The sequence below is a fragment of the Falco peregrinus genome, chromosome 13 (genome assembly GCF_023634155.1).
Source record: "Falco peregrinus isolate bFalPer1 chromosome 13, bFalPer1.pri, whole genome shotgun sequence".
In the NCBI taxonomy this organism is placed as follows: domain Eukaryota; kingdom Metazoa; phylum Chordata; class Aves; order Falconiformes; family Falconidae; genus Falco; species Falco peregrinus.
In genome coordinates, this window is record NC_073733.1 from 9,686,723 (window position 1) to 9,705,937 (window position 19,215).

At 37.6% G+C, this 19,215-nt stretch overlaps 1 protein-coding gene across 4 annotated transcripts in view; it reads right to left on the minus strand.

The window, feature by feature from the left end:
* Positions 1 to 138: 138 nt before the first annotated feature.
* MTMR1 (myotubularin related protein 1) overlaps positions 139 to 19,215 on the minus strand; it is a 39,239-nt gene continuing 20,162 nt past the window's right edge. For 3 of the 4 annotated variants that reach the window (XM_055818214.1, XM_055818212.1, XM_055818213.1), the window contains 3 exons: positions 15,489 to 15,602; positions 13,923 to 14,099; positions 139 to 1,405 (listed from right to left, as the gene is read on the minus strand). In XM_055818214.1, coding sequence (XP_055674189.1) covers positions 1,241 to 1,405; positions 13,923 to 14,099; positions 15,489 to 15,602 — 456 coding nt within the window. In that variant the 3' untranslated portion in view covers positions 139 to 1,240. Of the gene's footprint in view, positions 1,406 to 3,545; positions 6,583 to 13,922; positions 14,100 to 15,488; positions 15,603 to 19,215 lie in introns of those variants that run through there. The other variant, XM_055818215.1, reaches the window with a different exon arrangement.

Genomic DNA, 19,215 nt, shown 5'->3' on the forward strand with positions numbered 1-19,215 from the left:
ACAAGGCTGGATGTTACAGTAGTCAAATCTCTCTGATACAAATATTTCGGGGGAGAGATGAAAGAAAGTTGGGAATGTATATTTTATATGAAAACACAGCTAAATTGTTCACTTTACAGAAAAAAATGCTAGCAGCAATTTAAAAAACAAAAAGCCAAGAGGCTTTATTTCAAGAAAACCAATTAAGATCACATTATTTAAAAACTTTGTCAAACAAAGTCATTACAAGTTAAGGTCTTCAAAAGAGTTTGGACAGGCAGGATCCGTCTTCTGAACTTACAACTTAAAACCATGGGGGTATGCATATGTTTAACATCACATACACGTGTATAAATGCACACAGCTTTGCATTTTGTGTGTAGACTTTAAAACAAAACACGCTTAACAAAATGTGGAGCTATACAGACTATACAATTTACACAGCTGGGTGTCATTCAACCCCAAATATTACCATTTCCTAGTAAACAAACTTACTTTGTACAAGATCTTGACATGAATAAGTTTACTCCTCGCTCAGGAGGCTGAAACTGAACAATAAGCTAAACAGTCAAAAGACTTTATTTCAACTCGTACAAAAGGCATTAAAAACCCTAAAATACATGCTTTACCAAATATATTACATCATACAAGTCAGTGTGGTGTACTCAATAAATCCAGCTTAACGTCATTCACTTTTAATGGCATATTTAGTTGAAATGTAAAAGTGACTATACTGGAAAACATTTATTTTAAAATCAATTTCCAAGTGCATTAATTACCTAAAAAAAATAAATTGCTCTAGCCAAAATAAAATAAAATAATATATATATATATATATAACTGAGTGAAATAAGGAGCTCCCATTCAGAAAAATGTCCTGTGTAAGCATCACGTGGCATTTCAACTGATTAGCTCAACTAGGCATGGTACCCTAGGCAGTGTGAGAGGCATTCTTCTGTCTACTTGGCAGACGGATTCCTTTTTAGGATGGTTAAATTGTTAGCTGCTAAAAAAAAAGTTTAATTTCACAATTGGTGATTTAGCTAGAATGTCAAAACACATGTGGGAACTGCCAACAAGAAAATACATCACATCTATTGAAGCTCTTTTTGGCCTCATCATGATAATATCAGACACAAAGTAAGGCATGTAGATCACAGCAATTACAAGTCACTCACAATCCTTTTGTGATGGGAAAAGCATTTCACCCTCCCCTCTGTATTACCTGACACGAATTTTTTCACATGGTGTTTGTTACACATCACACAGAGGTGTGCACAGGCGTGGCTGAATGGGAAGGAGATGAACCTCTATCAGAGGAGGAAGAAATGGATCGTGTAGCAGCTTCCCGTTGCAAATCTTCAACTTTCTTCTGAAGCTCCGTCCGGATGGCAAGAAGCTCTTTTAGATTTTGATGGATTGGAACCTGCCGGGTGAAGAAAGAGAATGCTTGCTTTGACTCTCATAGCGAGTTAGCTTCTCTAGCAACGCTTCCACTGTTTCCTTCAGTACTGCAAGGAATCCAACACCTATGAATTTCAGTATCTCAGTATTTTGGGAAAGTGTTTCTTCAGTCACTTGAAATGAAACACTTCAGCAAACCGTCCCTTTCTAACAACGCAACTGGCAAGAAACCTATTCAAAAGACTGTTTGCAAATAGTCTTGATGGGATACCAAATGTATTCCAAGAAACGTACCCCTATCCCTTGGCAATACCACTTGCACCTGAACTTAACATGCCTTTCCCGGGAACTATTTCCCCTGCCTGCTGGGACAGAACCTACTATGTAAAGAGAGGTCACAAAGCTGGCTCCGTACGGAGCATCTTGTTACTCTTCTAACCAGGCATCTTTCCAAGAGTCTGACCCCTTCCAGCTTGGCTGCTGCACTTTTCTCACTGACAAGTAAATTGTGCTTATAGTGGACCTCCCGGAGTCACACTCTAATAAACCTTTCATAGAAGTGGGTTGTACAAGTTCCTGCCACTGCCTCTGACGGTACCCAAAACCCACCAGAGATACACCACTCTGCATTAGAGCTCTAGGCTTTTTTCATGCTCATCTGGAACAATCAATATGCCATGGCCAAAGGAAGGTGCGAACCATAGTTTATTGCAGCTGGATCTGTTATCTCAGACAAGCAGGGAGAGACCTCCCCTTCTTCCAAATGCCACAGAAAGGCCCAAAAAGTTTGACTGTAAGTTGCTTTTAATTTATTTTATCCTGTACAAACTCTAATTGTTTATAGCTTTTAGAAACAGCAAGATGGGAAAAGAATTTAATAGGGTTGGTGAGACAATCATTGGGAAATGCAGCAATGGGAAACCTATAGATTGCGAGACCTAAGTGATTTATATCCTGAGCTTCTGGAATGCCAGGCTCCAACTGCATTCACCCACAATACTTCCTGCTGCTTAGGAGCGATTACAGGTCTGGGATACACACCTGAGCAGGAAATTTTCACATGGTGCTATGTGAAGAAGGTACCAAAAGCCAGAAAGGGCTTCTCCTCTTGCCATTAACACACAACCGAGTCATAATTTACATTTTTGTGAATTCTGGCTTTTTTAAGAAAGTATATTAAAAATTCATGCATTTGATTTTGATATTTGCAAAACCTAACACTCATGTTTCTGAAACAGGAAAATACCATTTAATTTCTAACTTTAGTTCTAACTTAAAAGAATAAAACAGTATCAAAACAGTCTGGTTTAGGGTCAACTTTTTTTGACCATATACTTTTTCTTGTTTGTGGCTTAACCCACGAACACAAACTTCAGTGTATTCACAAAGTGCTGCTCCTGGTACCCTGGGAGTCATCAATTCATCCAACATGTCACCCCCAGCAATTTTAAAAGTGTAACTTTTTGAGTCTTCAGCAGAACAATCGCTGCACACTGCCAAGTTCCCAGTGACCCTGGACTCCTGCCTTTGCTATGCAATTGAATTCCTTCTCTTCTTCCAATCTTCTCCTGCAGCCACCATACAAATTCTTTAGCAAGTGAGACCACAAGTCTACAGGCAACAGTCTCCTTCATTAATCAAACAAAGCACTCCCTCCAGAAAGCCAATTTCATTTTTCTGAGATGTACAGAGAACACATGCACCTAAAAACACAGCAAAACTGAGTCTGGTGATGAAGTATGTCCAAGATGCTGTAGTACACACTATGGAAAATTCAAATTTCAGTGAAGATCAAGACCTTCTGGAATAAGCACCCCCCATTTTTTTTCCCCCTTTCCTCAAGTAAAAGATTCCTTCCTCATACACTCCCACTTCAGATTTCTTCTTTATGAAGACATTTTCCTGAAACACTTAGGTCTGTAACAGGGTGATTTACTATTGGCATCATTAGTCACGCAAGCCCTGGGTCATGAGAGATTTGTACACCTGATTTCTGCACAGCTTAATCATGATTCAGCATAACAGGCCAATTCTCTTAAGACACCTTTCATGCAGGCATTAGCCGGTGTGTTCCACTGCACAATGCCCAAACACTCATATAAAGCAGTTCTATACAACTGGCTTTTGCCAAACCTACTATGAATCCTTTCAGGGTACACTACACAAAAGCTGCAGCAGAATTTGGTGTGTTGTGTAAACTCCTTTGAGGAGGAAAAGTGTGGCTGCACATCTCAATCCTTCTTCTGCATTCTCCCAGAACCTCATTCAACAAGACATATACTCAAATTGATGCAAATGGTGTTCTGCCCACATGTCCATCTCAAAGAACGGGACTGTCTTTAAATAAATTAGCTAAATAACTATAAAAGTCTGCATTTATTCAAGTCACACAAAAACTTCAACATTAAGATTACAAAAAATGCTCTCAAAAAATTAGGAAGTGTCAGAATTAAGATTACTTCTCCAAACTCAATCCAGTCTTCCTGTACTTCTGTATAAAATCATTGGTTAAATAAACATTAAAACACTAGCTTCCCCCTTGTATTCCTCATTTATTCAGTGCACAGTTTGATGCTACTCAATTAGTGAACAGTTATTCAATATTTGGTTTTCTTTGCAGAGTCTGACCCCATCCTTTATTTATTCTTCTGAACTTAAAATGCTTAAGTTTCCTTTTCTGTACTTTCATCTCATGTCAGGAAACAAATTTATTTCTGCAGCAGCCTAATGAGGTATGGGAGTACTAACACTTTTAGACCAGGACCTGAAGCAAGCACCTCCTAATTTTGCATACCTTGGATCTCAAATTGGTTTAACAGAGAACTCGGGGAATTCTGCAATTTGGCCTCAGGGGTACTGAGCAGGATGCCCAGTGAATAAGGAACACACACAGAGTGACCACTCAGCTCCTGGTGATCTCCCTTACAAGAGGAATCCTGTGGCAAAGGCAAGGAGAAACTTCATTTCTCCAGAGCAGCATCCTGCTCCCTCAGACACAGGACAATTCGTCCTTTGCAGCCGTGCCCGCTCCAGCCTGCCTTCCCAGACTGTATTCCATGGGCTGAACAGAAAGCCAAGCCCTCCAACGCTCTAGAGCATTATTCACTCTTAGTTCCTATTCCCCATTAGTCACAACTCTCTCATAGACTCTGTATCAAATCCATCTCTCAGTCCTTTAATTTATTCTTAGTCCTTGAGAATTTACTGAGATTGTTCCAGCGTCAGATCTCCTAATTGGATGAATTTCTTCCAGGATACAACCAGGCACATTTTTGAAACATAATCTCTCTTACTAAAATCTCCTATTTGCCCTAGAGATGGAATATTTACAGAAAAACTGCTTCTCGCCCCAACAAAACAGGTCTACAATACCAATATTTTCATATGGGAAAAAATCTTTCTTAGTCACATTCTCATAAGCACCTGAGCCTGCTTGGATGAAATTTTACTGAACAACTCAGACACACGTACTTGGTGACCCAACACACATCACTGGAGTACAGCAAAGCTGTAAGCAAGGCAGAGTAAGGTCTTATAATGGAAGCGAAAAAAAAGGCTCACCTTTAAAATATTGGCCATCTTCTAATATGTACATGTTAGATGCAAACACTGCAAGACAACTCTACATAAATATCATCATGCCATTTCATATGGTAGCGTAAACGTAAATGGTTTTCCAATGTCAAGTCTTTCCAGAAAAGCTTCTTGCTGCTTGACGTTTAACAGCATCATGTAAATGCACATTGATGTAAAACAATAAAATTCCAAAAACAGATTTCACACAATAAACTTGCAACACATACCCTAATTTCATGAAATAACATGTCTAGTTCAGCCTAGAGAAATCTTTAGCACGTTCAAAGTATTTTCAAGCAGCTGACAATGACTGATTTATTACTGATAAAGGTCTATGTTAAAATCACATACTCATGGGGTAAGAAAAAGGCAGTACAGGCAGCTGGAAGATACAAAAAAAGTCTTATGGAAGTTCTTACAAAAAGACCTGAAAAGCAGCCTGGCATGAGGAGCTATTTTCTCCCAGATGTCTTCAATTCTGCTACTTTAACTTCCCTTTTTTTGAAAAAAGCAAAAAATTCAAATAACAACAAGATAGACAATGGTGCTAGAGGGAAAAAGGGGGCAAATGCCCAAAACAAAGCCTCAGCCTCAAGTCATGTGTATTTATTTTTTATAAATGAAAACATTAAGAGAATCAAATAGAACTGGAATTACACAGGTTTCTGGAAGCCTCTGTCCATCTTGGAAGGAGGAGGAAGGGTAAGAGGGTGAAGCACCTTCAAATAAATTTTATCACAAAAACATTAAGATAATAAAGAGGTTTAGTTCATTTCCACGTTTCCTAAGTACTTATTCCTAGGCAGACCTGTTGCTGCCAGTGTTCCCTCATACCATCCTGTGCAAATTCTTACAGATAACTATCTCCATTTTTGTCCTTCACACTATTGTATTTCAGCATGGATCCCTCTCTCAAACAAAGCCTTCTTCAGAAGGAAATGGGTCCATCAACCTTCACAATAACACCTGTAATGGCTTGCTGTGAACGAGGTTCTCCTTTACTCTGCCACTGTTTAGAATAAAGGGAAGTGGAAGAGTGACAGATTCTGTAAGGAACAAGATGTTTGGAGAAGATTGTTTATTTAAAGATCTTGTTACCACCTTAACCCTAGAAGTGTATACTTGCATAGCACAAGTACTGTCTCCATGGCAAGCTTTTACTACAGTCGTGTTAAGGCATCATATAATTGATTTGACTCAGATGAATCTGTTGGGAGTCTGACAGCAGACGTACTGTTTTCTACTCTCTCATCCTGCCTCTCAAATTAGGAGTGGAAGCTCAAAAGATGACTCTGGACCCACCACCCAGTGACATTCAAGTTAATTTTTGCTGCTCTGCTTCACTGTATCGATACCAGATTTTCAGAAGAGTGAACATCCTTTCCTTTCTAACACCAGCTTCTCAGTGTGCTGCTGCAGCAAGGCTGCTGGGCAACACCTGGCCACTACAGCCAGGTCCCCATCGCTCCTGTCCATACTCGGGGGGGGAAAGCAAAGACCTACTTTGCTGCACACGAGGAGCCAACACAGAGGTTTGTTGGGCTGAAAATGGGTTGGGACATTGCTCTTCAGGTCTTCAGGACATGTTTCACATGTTATTTAAATTATCATCATCTCAATGTGCTGAAAAACAATACATTTCATTTCTGTTATTTAATAAAATATTCCAATAAAAAATAAAGTAGAAACATAAAGGCAAATATACTACATTTTAACAGATTTTGGTGGGTTAACCTCATCAAAACATTCTGCCATTTGATTATCTATAAGAAATAAAACTGGATTTCTCAAACCACATAAAATTTACTAAAAACAGATTAGAAGTTGATCAGCCCAAAACAAAATCGGCATTTACATCCAATACAGCTAGCAGTACCATCCAAGCAGGGACAGAGTAAGGAGTCTGCCAGCAGCACTAAGCAGTGGGGAAAAGGGCTTGGATCCTTGGGAAGTCTGACCAAGGCATTAACCAAAAAGCTGGCCCTGAAAAAGATGGAGAAGAAATTATCTGCAACACTTCAATGCTGGGTTTTTTTCTTCTTTTTAATTGCTACTGTAATATTGACTCAGGAACTAAGATGACTATGACTGGAATTGCATGTTGTTCCCCTCCCTAGCTCATAAGCAACTGTTTCCAGCCACTACCCAAACCCTGTGTCCCTAGTCCTTTTACCTGTCCTGAGCAACACTTAGCACTAAATATAAGCTTCATAAACTAACCCCGGCTGTCCATGATTCTACCATCTTTTTGTTTGGTTTTAAGCACTCACCAAGGTTTGTAGTCCCTTCCCATTCAAATCACTAGTCTTATTGTATTACCCTTCTCTCACTGACTTACCATAAGGAACTATTTTTTTTTGTAAATAAACAAAAGAAACATTCAACTTACCAGGAAAAATTTATTTACCGAAGTTCTTAGGTTTCTCTAGCTTTTTAACGATTTGCATATTTGCCCATTTCAACATTCTTTCAAGTTCCCGGTCCAACTTTTCTGCCTTAAGCCATGTTTAAACTTAGAACCTGATCCCACTCCTCGTACAACCTATTCATCTCTGTCTTCTACTCTTGCACGTCTTCCCTGCTACTTGCTTCTTCTCCCTTCCCTTCCTTACCTATGATACTGCCAGTTGCTCTGTCTCTCCAGACAGTTTCTTCTCTCTGGTACGAGCGGTTTCTTTCCCCAGTAAGACTTGATACGATTCTCCCACTGCTAGTGATACTTGCAATATCTGAAACCCTGTCCCCCACCAGTAAAAACCAGCAAAATGTTGCAAAACTGAGTAAGCCAAGTAGCATTCTTCACTCAGAAAGAACTGATTGTAGGTTCCTGCAAATTAAGCAGTTAAAATGCGTGGGGTTTTATTTTCCTGAATAGCTAGCTTTTCTGCCTATTTAATTCAAAAGCAGACAATTTTCGTACACTTTAAAGATAAGGTACCTACTGCCTATAACAAGTTGAAAAATACTCAGAACACTGATAAAGAAACATTCTTTGTTGCTTAAAATATCATTGATATGAAAGCATTTTTTAAACTGAATTATCCGTATGTACATCGAAAGCAGAACCTGCTGAACCGCAACTCAGAACATGCCACTTCACAGTTATAATAAATTATTCCTGCTGAGTGAGGACTTGAGGAAAGATAAGGCTGTTTTTTTTTTTTAATTATACCCACACAGAAACTACAATTACGCTATACAATTTACATACTACAACACATATAAAAACCACCTAGACATAAGACAGCTTCATTTCCTAAAAATTTCAAACCTTCCAGAATTACTACAGCTCACTTTCAGTATTGATTTTCAGGTTTTCATTCCCAAGTAATCCTTCAGGATCCTGGAGTGCTTTTGGATAGCAAAATTTGTCAACACAAAGATAGGTATAAAAGAAATTACAATAGCTACCCACTTATAGTACCGCCAAGTCTTAATTGGATGGATATCTACTGTGTATTACTGTACTAGCTCAAGGACAGTCATTCACATGAAAATTGTTCAACAGTGAATGCATTCTGTCTTGTTCAGTGAGTATACTTTATCTACTTTAGCAACAGGGAAGAAAGGCTGCAGAGGAAAATGGTTATTTTAAATTCATTGCTTGACTTAAGACTGTAAGTTTTTCAAAAACCTACTCTGTGCACTGGAAAGACAACAGTATCTTTCACTTCAGCTTTTTGTTCTTCTTCATGAAGAGCTGGAACTCTGACAGATTTGCTTTTAAAACCTTGTTAACAGTATATTCATAGAAAAAGACAATCTCAAATGACGAAAACAGGTTTTCAGTAATAATCAATACTGCCACACTTATTGTAGAGGTACGCTCCTGGGAAACCTAGCAAACCCCCCTGGCCTTCTGGAAAAGCAATGACTAGCAAACAGAAATTATGAAACCTACCACGTGGGAACTGGAACAGAAATTTTTGCAAACGACTGCAAAGATTTCCAGACTCGGGAAACTCTACACGCTACAAACTGATGCCATTGCTTGTTAAAACCTACAGCCCATTTAGATGCAGACATCTGATAGATTGAAGCAATGCTTTGAGTGCTCACTCTTCAAAATATGTTAGAAGCTCCCAAAAATGAAGATTATTTGTACAGTACTAGTTTCTCCCTTTCTGTGCATGTTCTGATGCTGTGCTCATTACAGGATATAATTTTTTTTTTTTTTAAATAACTCCAGATTCTTTCAGCACACAGGATAAGCAGTTTGTTTTGTTTTATTCTGTATCAATCGAATGCTGAGGGCTTTATATGCAGATGTAAGTTACCTCCAGTAAATCAGACTCTGGAATCTTGACTTAGACAACCAGACAGAAAGAAACTATCAGGTACTGTAAGAAACTTCCCTTGTCTCACAAGACATGCTGGTAAATGCAGGGATGGAATCTCCTTAGCTAGAGCAACACTTAGCTATCTAACCCACAAGCAACTCCTTCTCCTGATATCTCCTGCCTCATTCTTTAATGCAAAAGGATGGACTCAAGACCATGGATCGCAGACCAGCAATACCAAGCATTTCCTGAGCCATACGATGGCTTTGTTGTGCTACTTTTGTTGTGCTGTTTGTGTTTGATGGCTAAAATGATGTTAAATCAAATGTATGAACTTCGAAAATGTTACAATCGATGTCAACATGCTCAGAGAGGAAAATACCAGGCAGCGTGGCTGAAGACAGGTGTAAATAATACAAACACCCCACATGCCAGACAGTAAGTCATATCTTGTTATGTGCAGGATAAAGTATCTCAGTAATTATGTTTTCCAGTTTATTCTCAATGATTTTTCCAGTGATGCTTAGCATCTTATTTGTTCTTCTAAATATGCAATATTTTCTATTTATTGACACTGGAGTTCAGCTGACATCTAATCACTCGACTGTTCAACACATGAAATCCTTCTGCAATTCTATACACAGCATAAAAAAAAGCATCAATCATTGTAACCTATTTATTTGCTTTCCAGGCACTTCTACACATACTAAACAAACAGGTTTTTATTCATATCTTTTCCTATCCTTTTTTTAAGACAGCTGTTAACCTACAAACAGACTTTCCCTGGCTTTTCATGGAAGCTCCAAAGACTGCCTTTAGCAGATGATTCCTTTCCAGTAGCTGAACTGAACTTCTAGGTTGTAGATGGTGATAGCTTTATATTCTAGATGAAAGTCCACACACACAAAGAAAATAATTAATTTGAAAAACTTACAGGGATTCCTATGATATTATCTCTAGCATAGTCGCCAAATTTGCAGAACAGAGCTTGAAGAAAAAATTAGCAGGCATAGAAACATTTTAAAATCCCAACAATTAAAACAGAACAAGTTTAAGCCCTGTACTCCAAGGGTTAAAATGTCATTTCCCAGAAGGCATAAACCAACTAAACATGCAAATGTTGTGACTAAAATACATTCTTTTCCTTGCCTCTCACCTAGCAAGCCACAGCCTGAACTGAAAGGACCAGAACTTTTACTCATGCCCTGCATATATGAATGGTAAGAGTAGATGAGTTCAAAAATACAGCCCCTGCAGAAGTCATATTCAGAAACACCATTTGTTGTGTTGTCCCCACCTTCCAGAGTTGCCCAAGCAGATAACTAATTCACATCTGGAAGCTAGAACTCCTTACACTACTGTAAAGAGGTCTGAATGACTACATAGAAAAGGAAAGAGAAATACATGATATCAACTGAAAAAATTCAAAAGCATCATACTGTCCTATCTATTCCAGACTAGCAGGATCATCTGTAAGCCCAGTAGCAGGTACCCACAGAGCACACACCTCTGTATGAGAGAATGAAACAGCCTACCTTCCACATATCACACACAAACACACATTTCCCCAGCCAAGGAAAGGACAAATCTGAAAAAAAATTTTCTCAGTCAATGAACTCAAATAAGATACGACTAAAATCTATCTAATTTTCTTGGGACAAGAAGTCAATAATGATGTAACACCTCCAAACTGAAACCAAGGAACATTTTATTTCACTTAAGAATTAGAATGACCTTGTTGAAGCACAGTTTAGCAAAAAGGGAATCTATAAGAGATGTCCACATTTCACCTAGATTTTTCCATGGTGTTCACTTCTCAGACTCTTGAGCTTTAAACTCTATGGAAGGAGGCTGTGTGTCACCCAGTTGCATAGGATCTATTGCAATACAGCTGTAACCCTAAAACGGGGCTCTTGATGCAAACACCATCAAAACCACCAATTTAGCCTTCCACAAAATTTAGGTAAACTAAAGATATATCATAAGCAATCTTTTCTTTACAGAACACAAAAATGACGCTAAAGTCTTTACGTCCTAGTGCAATGAAGTGCTCAGACCTTACTGTACTGTTAAAGGTCTGATGAGATGCAGATACTCAGAGTACAATAAAGGGAAAATAAATGGTTATATCCAGTTACCATTCAGTAATTTATAAATTAAAAAAATTTAAAAGGTGATGTATGCTTATTTCCAATAGAAGTCAATAAAGTGCAATGATTAACTTCTCTCAGTCCATTTAGAAATTCAAGCCTCACTCACTAATCAAGCTGAAATTAGAAAACCCAAATACGGCTGTAAACCAAAACCTGCCCTTCTGCTCTTGTGAGTTTCTTCTCCCATAATATAAAGTTGGTTGAAAACAGGTATCAAACATCCATGCTGATTATATATTGAAGGATTATTATTCATCTTCCCTTAAATTCAACTATTAGGCATTTCTCCTTTATGGTGAGCTCCTAGAAAACAAAAAACATTTTCTAGTTTCCTGAAGATGTTTGTGCAGCTGATAAAACAGCATGTGACGTTGCTTTGAACTGCTACTCATCAGAGCGCTCTTCACTCACATTAAATATTTCATTTTCTCTTATTCCGGTTGAAAATGAGAAAAACCATGTTCAAAGATATTCAACAAAAACACCCTTTATCAGTAGGCAGAGATGTCTATTCTTTTAATAAATCCACTGATCAAGGAATTTTTTCAATGAAAATATGTGAAGAGCTGCTGGGCATCGCAATGCTTATTGTCTTTTTTTTCTGTCACTGAACGGGTCTGAATGTTACTGAGCTGGCTAACGGTGTGAAACCAGACAATGCAAATACAGAAGAAAGCACACAGTATACTGTGATTACACAGACTACTTGTTTGCATGAGTTTGTGCTTTCATAATTAGACTGGAGAACACAATTCTGCAACAACAAAAAAAAATATGTAATTTCTGCAGCAAATTTATCCAAGTAGATGCGAAACACTTCCAAATATTTGTCACAAATACCACATAAATTCAGGCCAGAGACAAGAGGAAAGGCACGATGTGTCTTTACAAGACAAAGCTAAGGTGGCAGAACTAAAAAGTCAAAACAGTTGTAGTAGTACTTCAAGAAAAGAAGGTGGTAGTAAAGTTAAGGCAGTCACCAGGATCATCAAATTTTGTTACCTTCAGCCTGCTGATTTGAGGGACCTGCTCCCAAAGATGCCCTGAAGACCAATGAGTCACACACACCAGAGTGCCTGCAGAGCGCTCCCCTGACCGGAGCGGGCAGAGCACTCTCCAACACAGGCAGTGAGCAGAGCTTGCCACTAAGTATATGACAGCTCTGATATTTTCTCATTCTGTCATCTCTTCCCCACCCTCATCTCTTCTGGATCGGGACTGCCTTTCATGTGTGCTTAAAAAGCCTGCTTGCTTTCAGGGCCTACAGATCTCAATTAAATACAAGTAACAGACACCGCTGCAGGTCGACTGTATTAAAACATGCATAAATCACACAAAAAAGCTTGTTTTTCAGCAAGGTAAGGGAAAGATGGTATTTTGCTAAAAAGCAGATGTCAATTTTACTTTAAACCCATAAAGACTAAAATACCCCATCTTTCAAGTTTTAATACATGCTAACAGCTAACAGGTACCTAATGGTCATAGGACTACATCATCCAAAACAGAACAAGTAAGGGAAACAAAGCAGTTCAGAGGAAACATCTCAGTGAGAAAGCAAGCCATCCAGACTTTTCCAGGACCTTGAAAGGTATTTCTCAGATGCCTGGACTTCTATCAGTGTACTGTCCTTGAAACTTACCTTGGAACACCATCTTTTACAACAGCCTCTCACTTGTGGGTGTCTAATAAATTTGAAACTCACATCTCACTCTAACTGGTAGAAGATGAAAGCAGCTTTTGAGCAGTCACTTAATACAGGTAATTTATCATAATATGCTTGGGGGTACCTTGGAATGTTACCTTAATAAAGAGATGGTGTAGCACCCTCAGATATATTACGGCTGTGACACAAACTGAATGTTCTTTCTTCAGACTTCTAAGCATGAGAGCATACGGAGTATTTGTCTGGCAAGATTTAGATTTATCTGAATAGCAGACATTACTTGTAAGAACAAATACTGGATGAATCAAGGAGCATGTATAGGGAGTGTTTAATCTTTAGCATGCCAGCTTGAAACCGTAAAGGTCAATTGAAAACAAGCATCTATGTGATGCTAAGTTTAGAGAGCTTACAAAATGTGTCAGTACATAGTGCAATTATTTCAAAAATTGCTGCTATACTTTATATCATTATTGGTAAAGGGCAAAACATAATTAAAAACTAAGGTACACTAAACTCTACCAGAAGGTTCAGGCAATAAAAGTACTAAAAAGTGTTACAAAGTATTATAGATAAGAAGTGTTAAAAAAGTAATCTTCTGACAACAAAGACCCTTAATGTTACCTTTCACAAGCCAGTAAAGTGATACTGTAACCCTATTCTGCCAGTGACCACAATGAAAACATTTTACCAAGTTTGAACACATCCTGCATCTTCTTCAAGAAAATCGCCTCGTTCCCTATCAGCTGAAATACGTGAAACAGATGAACACTTCTGAAGTTAAATGCTGCATTCAACACTGAAAAATAATTATTTTTTTAAATCTGTGCGCTCTTCACAAAAATACAGAAGTCATGTGAAAGCTCATACCTGAGGCCGCATCCTTGGGTTCCATCTGACGTAGTAGTTCACCCATAGTTCCAAATGGTTCAGACTGGCAACAGGATACAGGACATGGTTTTCATAGTTCACGTAGAAAGGATTTGTGAACTCATCTAACTGGCTGTTTATATAGGACCACAGCGATATAGTCTTTGTGCTTACCTCCTGATTGAAAAAAAATATTTAAAATTATATGGATTGCAAAACCTTAAGATATGAGGTTAATATCTACATATCAGTAATTCTGCCCGTGAAATTTACCTTATCTACTAGAAAGTTGCAAGCACTCTGAGAACACTTCCAGTAGCTGATCATTACACAGTCTTAAAACTTTAGCAAAACATTTGAACACTTAGTCTGGTCCAAGGCTAACTGAGCAAGAAGATTCAGGCATATTATTTTCAGAGACACTAAGGTCTAGTTGAGCAAAAGCAAGCTGTACTGCTTGTAATTTAGAGCAATGTTTGCAACTACTTAAATACATGCTTACACACTGACAACTAAAAAAAAATAATTAAATTAGCTTTGACAAGAAAATCAGTGAAGAGGTATGTAGTTTGGAAGATCCGAAACAGCATCCATGAGAAGTAATTATGCAATTCAGCCACTCGTTATTTGCTCCTATCAATTGATATTATGCTTTAAAATGCCTATTTTATCTTTATTTGCACTTCTGAAAGTTGTATTCTAAATGGAATCAGCATAATCATGGTTAGATCAAAGACTGAAAATCTGAACTTACATCAGATTCCTCTTGCAATTTTACACTCCTTCAGTGTTGTAAAGCATGTGTTTCTACTACCACTGCGTCTTAAATTGCATTTCTTTATTGAGAATTGCATCTGACTATTCATTTATGAAAGAAAGCTGTCTGGAAACCCTGCATTTGCTGAGAACATGTTATTCAGCTCCATCTTGTGGTATTTATATGCAACTTTTTCCCCTACAGAAGCAGTAGAGACAAACCAAAAGAACAGCAAAGCTAAATATGGCAAAGAATTGTTACTTGCTTTCCAAAATATAAAGTATTAAAAACAGTAAAGCAAAAAGTAAGCAAAAGTATACTTGGAATATTAACAAACTTCCCCCTCCTCCTCCCAGCTCAAAAGTATTTCATTGAATTCTAACTTCATTCATTTAGGTATTTTAAATTTCCATAGTCTTCAACTGTAAACTTAATCTAATTATGTTCTAAAGTGACCTGCAAAGTCATCCATAAGAGTTCCTTTGGAAATAGTGAAAGAAATGCTAATGTAATTTGACAATGATTATTTAAAATTGTATACGTTGGCTAGAAATATCTGAAAGAGGACTGTCTAAAACCCTCAAACCCCTGAACAGATAATAACTAAAGAAAAATAAGTGCGCTCTCATTTAACAGCACAGCATTCAGCATGTATTTCTCATACCATGAAATTTCATTCTTGCATTGCCTTTTAAGACTATGTCACAAATGTATCCAAAACCACATCTCAGATGTTCTTACATCTTGCATTCTAAGTATTTTCATTTAAAATCAACAAATTAAGAATGTACATTACACTAATTATTTACCTCTTTTAATCTCTCTTTTTCACAGTTGCATAAGAAAGTCCCAAAAAGACAACTGTAAAGGTGATCCAGAATGGTGATCAAAAATAACTCATTGAATTCAAAGGCTGCAGGAAACTGAAAAAAAAAAAAAAAAAATTGATAAAATTACTTTAAGCTTTATTTTAAGCAGCGTAGAAAGGAAGAAACTCAGACATAAGAAATAACCAAAAGATTTAGATAAGATTTTTTTTTCTTATTTAGTGACTATTTTCAGGAAAACTCAACAATTTCAGTGGCTCCAATTGCAATAATACATTTCACCCACACAGTTCTTTATAAATACTCCTCAGAGACAAACCTTACAGTCATTATCCAACTATACTGGAATACATAGAAACATTAGCTAATGTGCAACTGGTGACACAAAGCAATCCACTTTAAAGAGCTCCAACAGTATTGTGTTCTAACCCACCCTAAACTGTCTTCAGCATATGCTTTATCTCCCTTGTTACAAGACAAGAAATAATTTGGGGGGGAGGAAGATGATGATGACATTTAAGGGTTTTCCTATTCTAACATGCAAGGAATTGGAGAATAAAGACTACTGCACGTACAATGTGCTTAACATGTATTTAAAATGTTTCTTCACTTTCTACCCAAGTAAGTTTATTTGCCTCCATTTCACCTCTTGAGTTTACCATCAGCTATGTACAATAAGCCTTTAATCCCTCTGCTTCTATATTGGCAAGTAAATCCTGTACATCTGAAATGAAAGAACTGTTATTCCACTGAGCACCACCAGGTATTTTATTCATAAGCAGAGGTTACCTGGTACATTGTAGGAAAAAAGTTAGAAATTTGAAAACACTCAAAACGTTTAAGATATAACTTAATCTGTAGTGCTCGAAAAAACATAAAGAAAGAAATTAATGCAAACTGCATGGGCTGCTACCTATTCAGATGGAAAAGGTCCTTCTTAAATCAAATTTTATGATAGGACTACATATGGCAGCTGCTTGATGTGTCAAAATAACTTTGCCTTCAGTATGACAAGGGTATCACACAGATATGGAATGACAAACATTTAGGAGAAAAAAAAATTTAGAAGACTAAAGGAAAATTTAAAAAGTAGCATTTCCCTCATTACCATGAAAGAGAATGTTTTAACAAATGGAAACAAAATTTTTTCATTCCCACTAAAGGAGTAAATCTTTACAGAAACCCAAAAGGTAAAGTTATAGATTCATAAGGAGGAATTTCCTGCTGTATGGGGAAATCTCAAGTCAGTCTTTCAGATCTGAAAAAAACAGCAGACTAGTTTCTGAACACTGAACACCTTGGTATGAGTGACTCAAGAGCTACTTTAAAATAAAATAATAAAAAAAAGATGACAAGTATAGCTAGCAGGAATAACACAGCAGCTGGGACTAGTGGGTCCAGAACTTCCTCTTCAGTGTCATCTGTGATTTATGAAAGGCAAATGTTTATTCATGTTGAAAGAGTTGAAAAACACACAATGGGTGTGCTTGTATTAAACCCAGAAAACCTAAGTTTTAAGCAATGTTCTTTTAAAAGATTGATTTAAGTCAAACATTGCAAAAACATTTTCTTTCCGAGTCTTCTCAAGCTAAGATATACCAACTTTCAATTGAAATTGCTGAGTATGAGAATTATCAGTATCATGGCTCACCAAATGAATGGGAGCCTTCCTTCTGACTCTGCCACGGGTTCCACACCGTTCAACAGCATGGCGCGCTCACACTGAGGCTTCCCTTTCAAATCACACGTTTGTTTTCAATCGCCTAGCCATTTGTTTTCATAAAACCTATAAGAACTTAAGATTATCAAATTCTCTTTTTCAGTCATGTTTGACAAGTTATCACTTACTTCTCTCTAGGAAATCATGCCAAAATTCAATTACCATACAATGATGTTAACAACACACTATGATTTTAAAGAAGTATGAACAGGACTTGGTAAGCAGGTGTGCCAAACCAAGTCAGGAGAAAATTCAGTGGATCTCAGACCTCAGTCTCCAGCCCAAAGCAGTAAACAGATACAGAGAGCGAAAATAATTTGCAAAGGATCAAAATGATATTTGGAAGTAACTTCGAAGACAAAGCCTCTCCTAAAGGGACTCTCTTTAACTGAAAGCACTTAATGAGCCTTGTCACATTAGGGTTCTGTGTTGTGACGAGTCCATACTAATCAGATGGATGCCGACATGGCCACTATTCCAATTCAGTGAAGCATATTCAAAATTCCATACATCAGTGGTTGCACTCCAACTAATTTATTAATAAGTGATAGCACTTTATTGAAACCCTGTCTTTGGATACAAGAGTGGTACTGTTGGAGCTGACATATCAAGACTGTAAAGCTTCTATTACTGCTGCTGAAAAATCACTGACCTAAAAATGCTTTCCTCTGTAGTTCCAAGCCCATTAGCGTCTGTTTGAAGATTCAGGTGGAAAAATTCCCCAAATGAAAATTTACTTCTTGTCAAGTCCACTAATTGTGAGAGAACACATGGGTCATTAAAATCTCCCACTTGACGCTGCTGGATTTGTTGGGGGTGGGGTGTGTGTGTGAAGGAGGTATTTAAAAGAAGAATTCTCTTGTTTAAGAAGTCTGATGATGCCAAGTGGCATCTGATTCAGCAACGTGCAAAATAAGCTTGCTTTTTAATCAATGAACTAATTTTTTGTACTACAGTAACATTTAAAGTTGAAACACTTTGCAGAACAGTTCTTATGGTTGTGGAATTGGACTGAATCAGGTTAGCTGAACACTAGATATCATAAAGAGTACAGAAGTCTGAAACCAGTGAAAAAATGCATCTCTGGCAACAGCTGACATCCAGTAACAAACAGGATACAACTTTCTACCAGTTTCAAACATACTTTTCTCCTAAGTGGGTACTGTGCATGAAAGGTAGAAAGCTGCCTGAGCTAACATGCTACATGCAAATTTTACAGTTTTCTTTCATTTTTAACAGGGCATCATGTCAGATCACATGTGGCTTTTCCAATTTGACATGTGCTATTCAAAATGACCAGATTTTACTAACAGAGGAGGGAAATCACTTTGCCATATGTTTTTTATTAAAAGCTGATATCAATGTACTTCTCTCAGGTTCTCTATTACTGTATTTGTATGTCATGAAGACCATAAAAAACAAGGGAAAACATAAGGCTGTGGAGGATTAAGTTTCATTGTCTGAAGCTATCCGGAAATTTGTATCTCAGTGGGAAGTTAGAGATTCTCTCACTGTATTAAGTCAACTGTTTTAAGAATGTAATCCTCAGAACCCGAAAGAGAAGATTTGCTTGCTTTGAGCCCATGCCCAAACCCCAGCCCTTACACCCTCCCGCAAACATTAACACTTATGGAAAATTTCACATATGTTTACCATGGATTCTAAAGCACGAAACTAGCACTGTTTTACTAGCAAGTGATCTATACAAGGATAAAATAGAATCCTGGTTTTCATAGGTCCCTGTAAAGGCAATCACCATCTTCACATCTATTCTCTAGGTGTTGAAGTCAACTAAAAAAGTAAAAATAAGTGGGCAAGAACTCTACAAGAATGACATTTTCAATTTTTTTCCTGCTGTAACATTAATGATTTTTCAATGCCACTGCTGTTCATGAATTTCAGAACAGGTTTTGAACAGATGTGGTACTGGCAAAATGTTTCATAGAATCTCCCATTCTCCCCTGCCCCCCATACCTCCCCCTCCCCTTT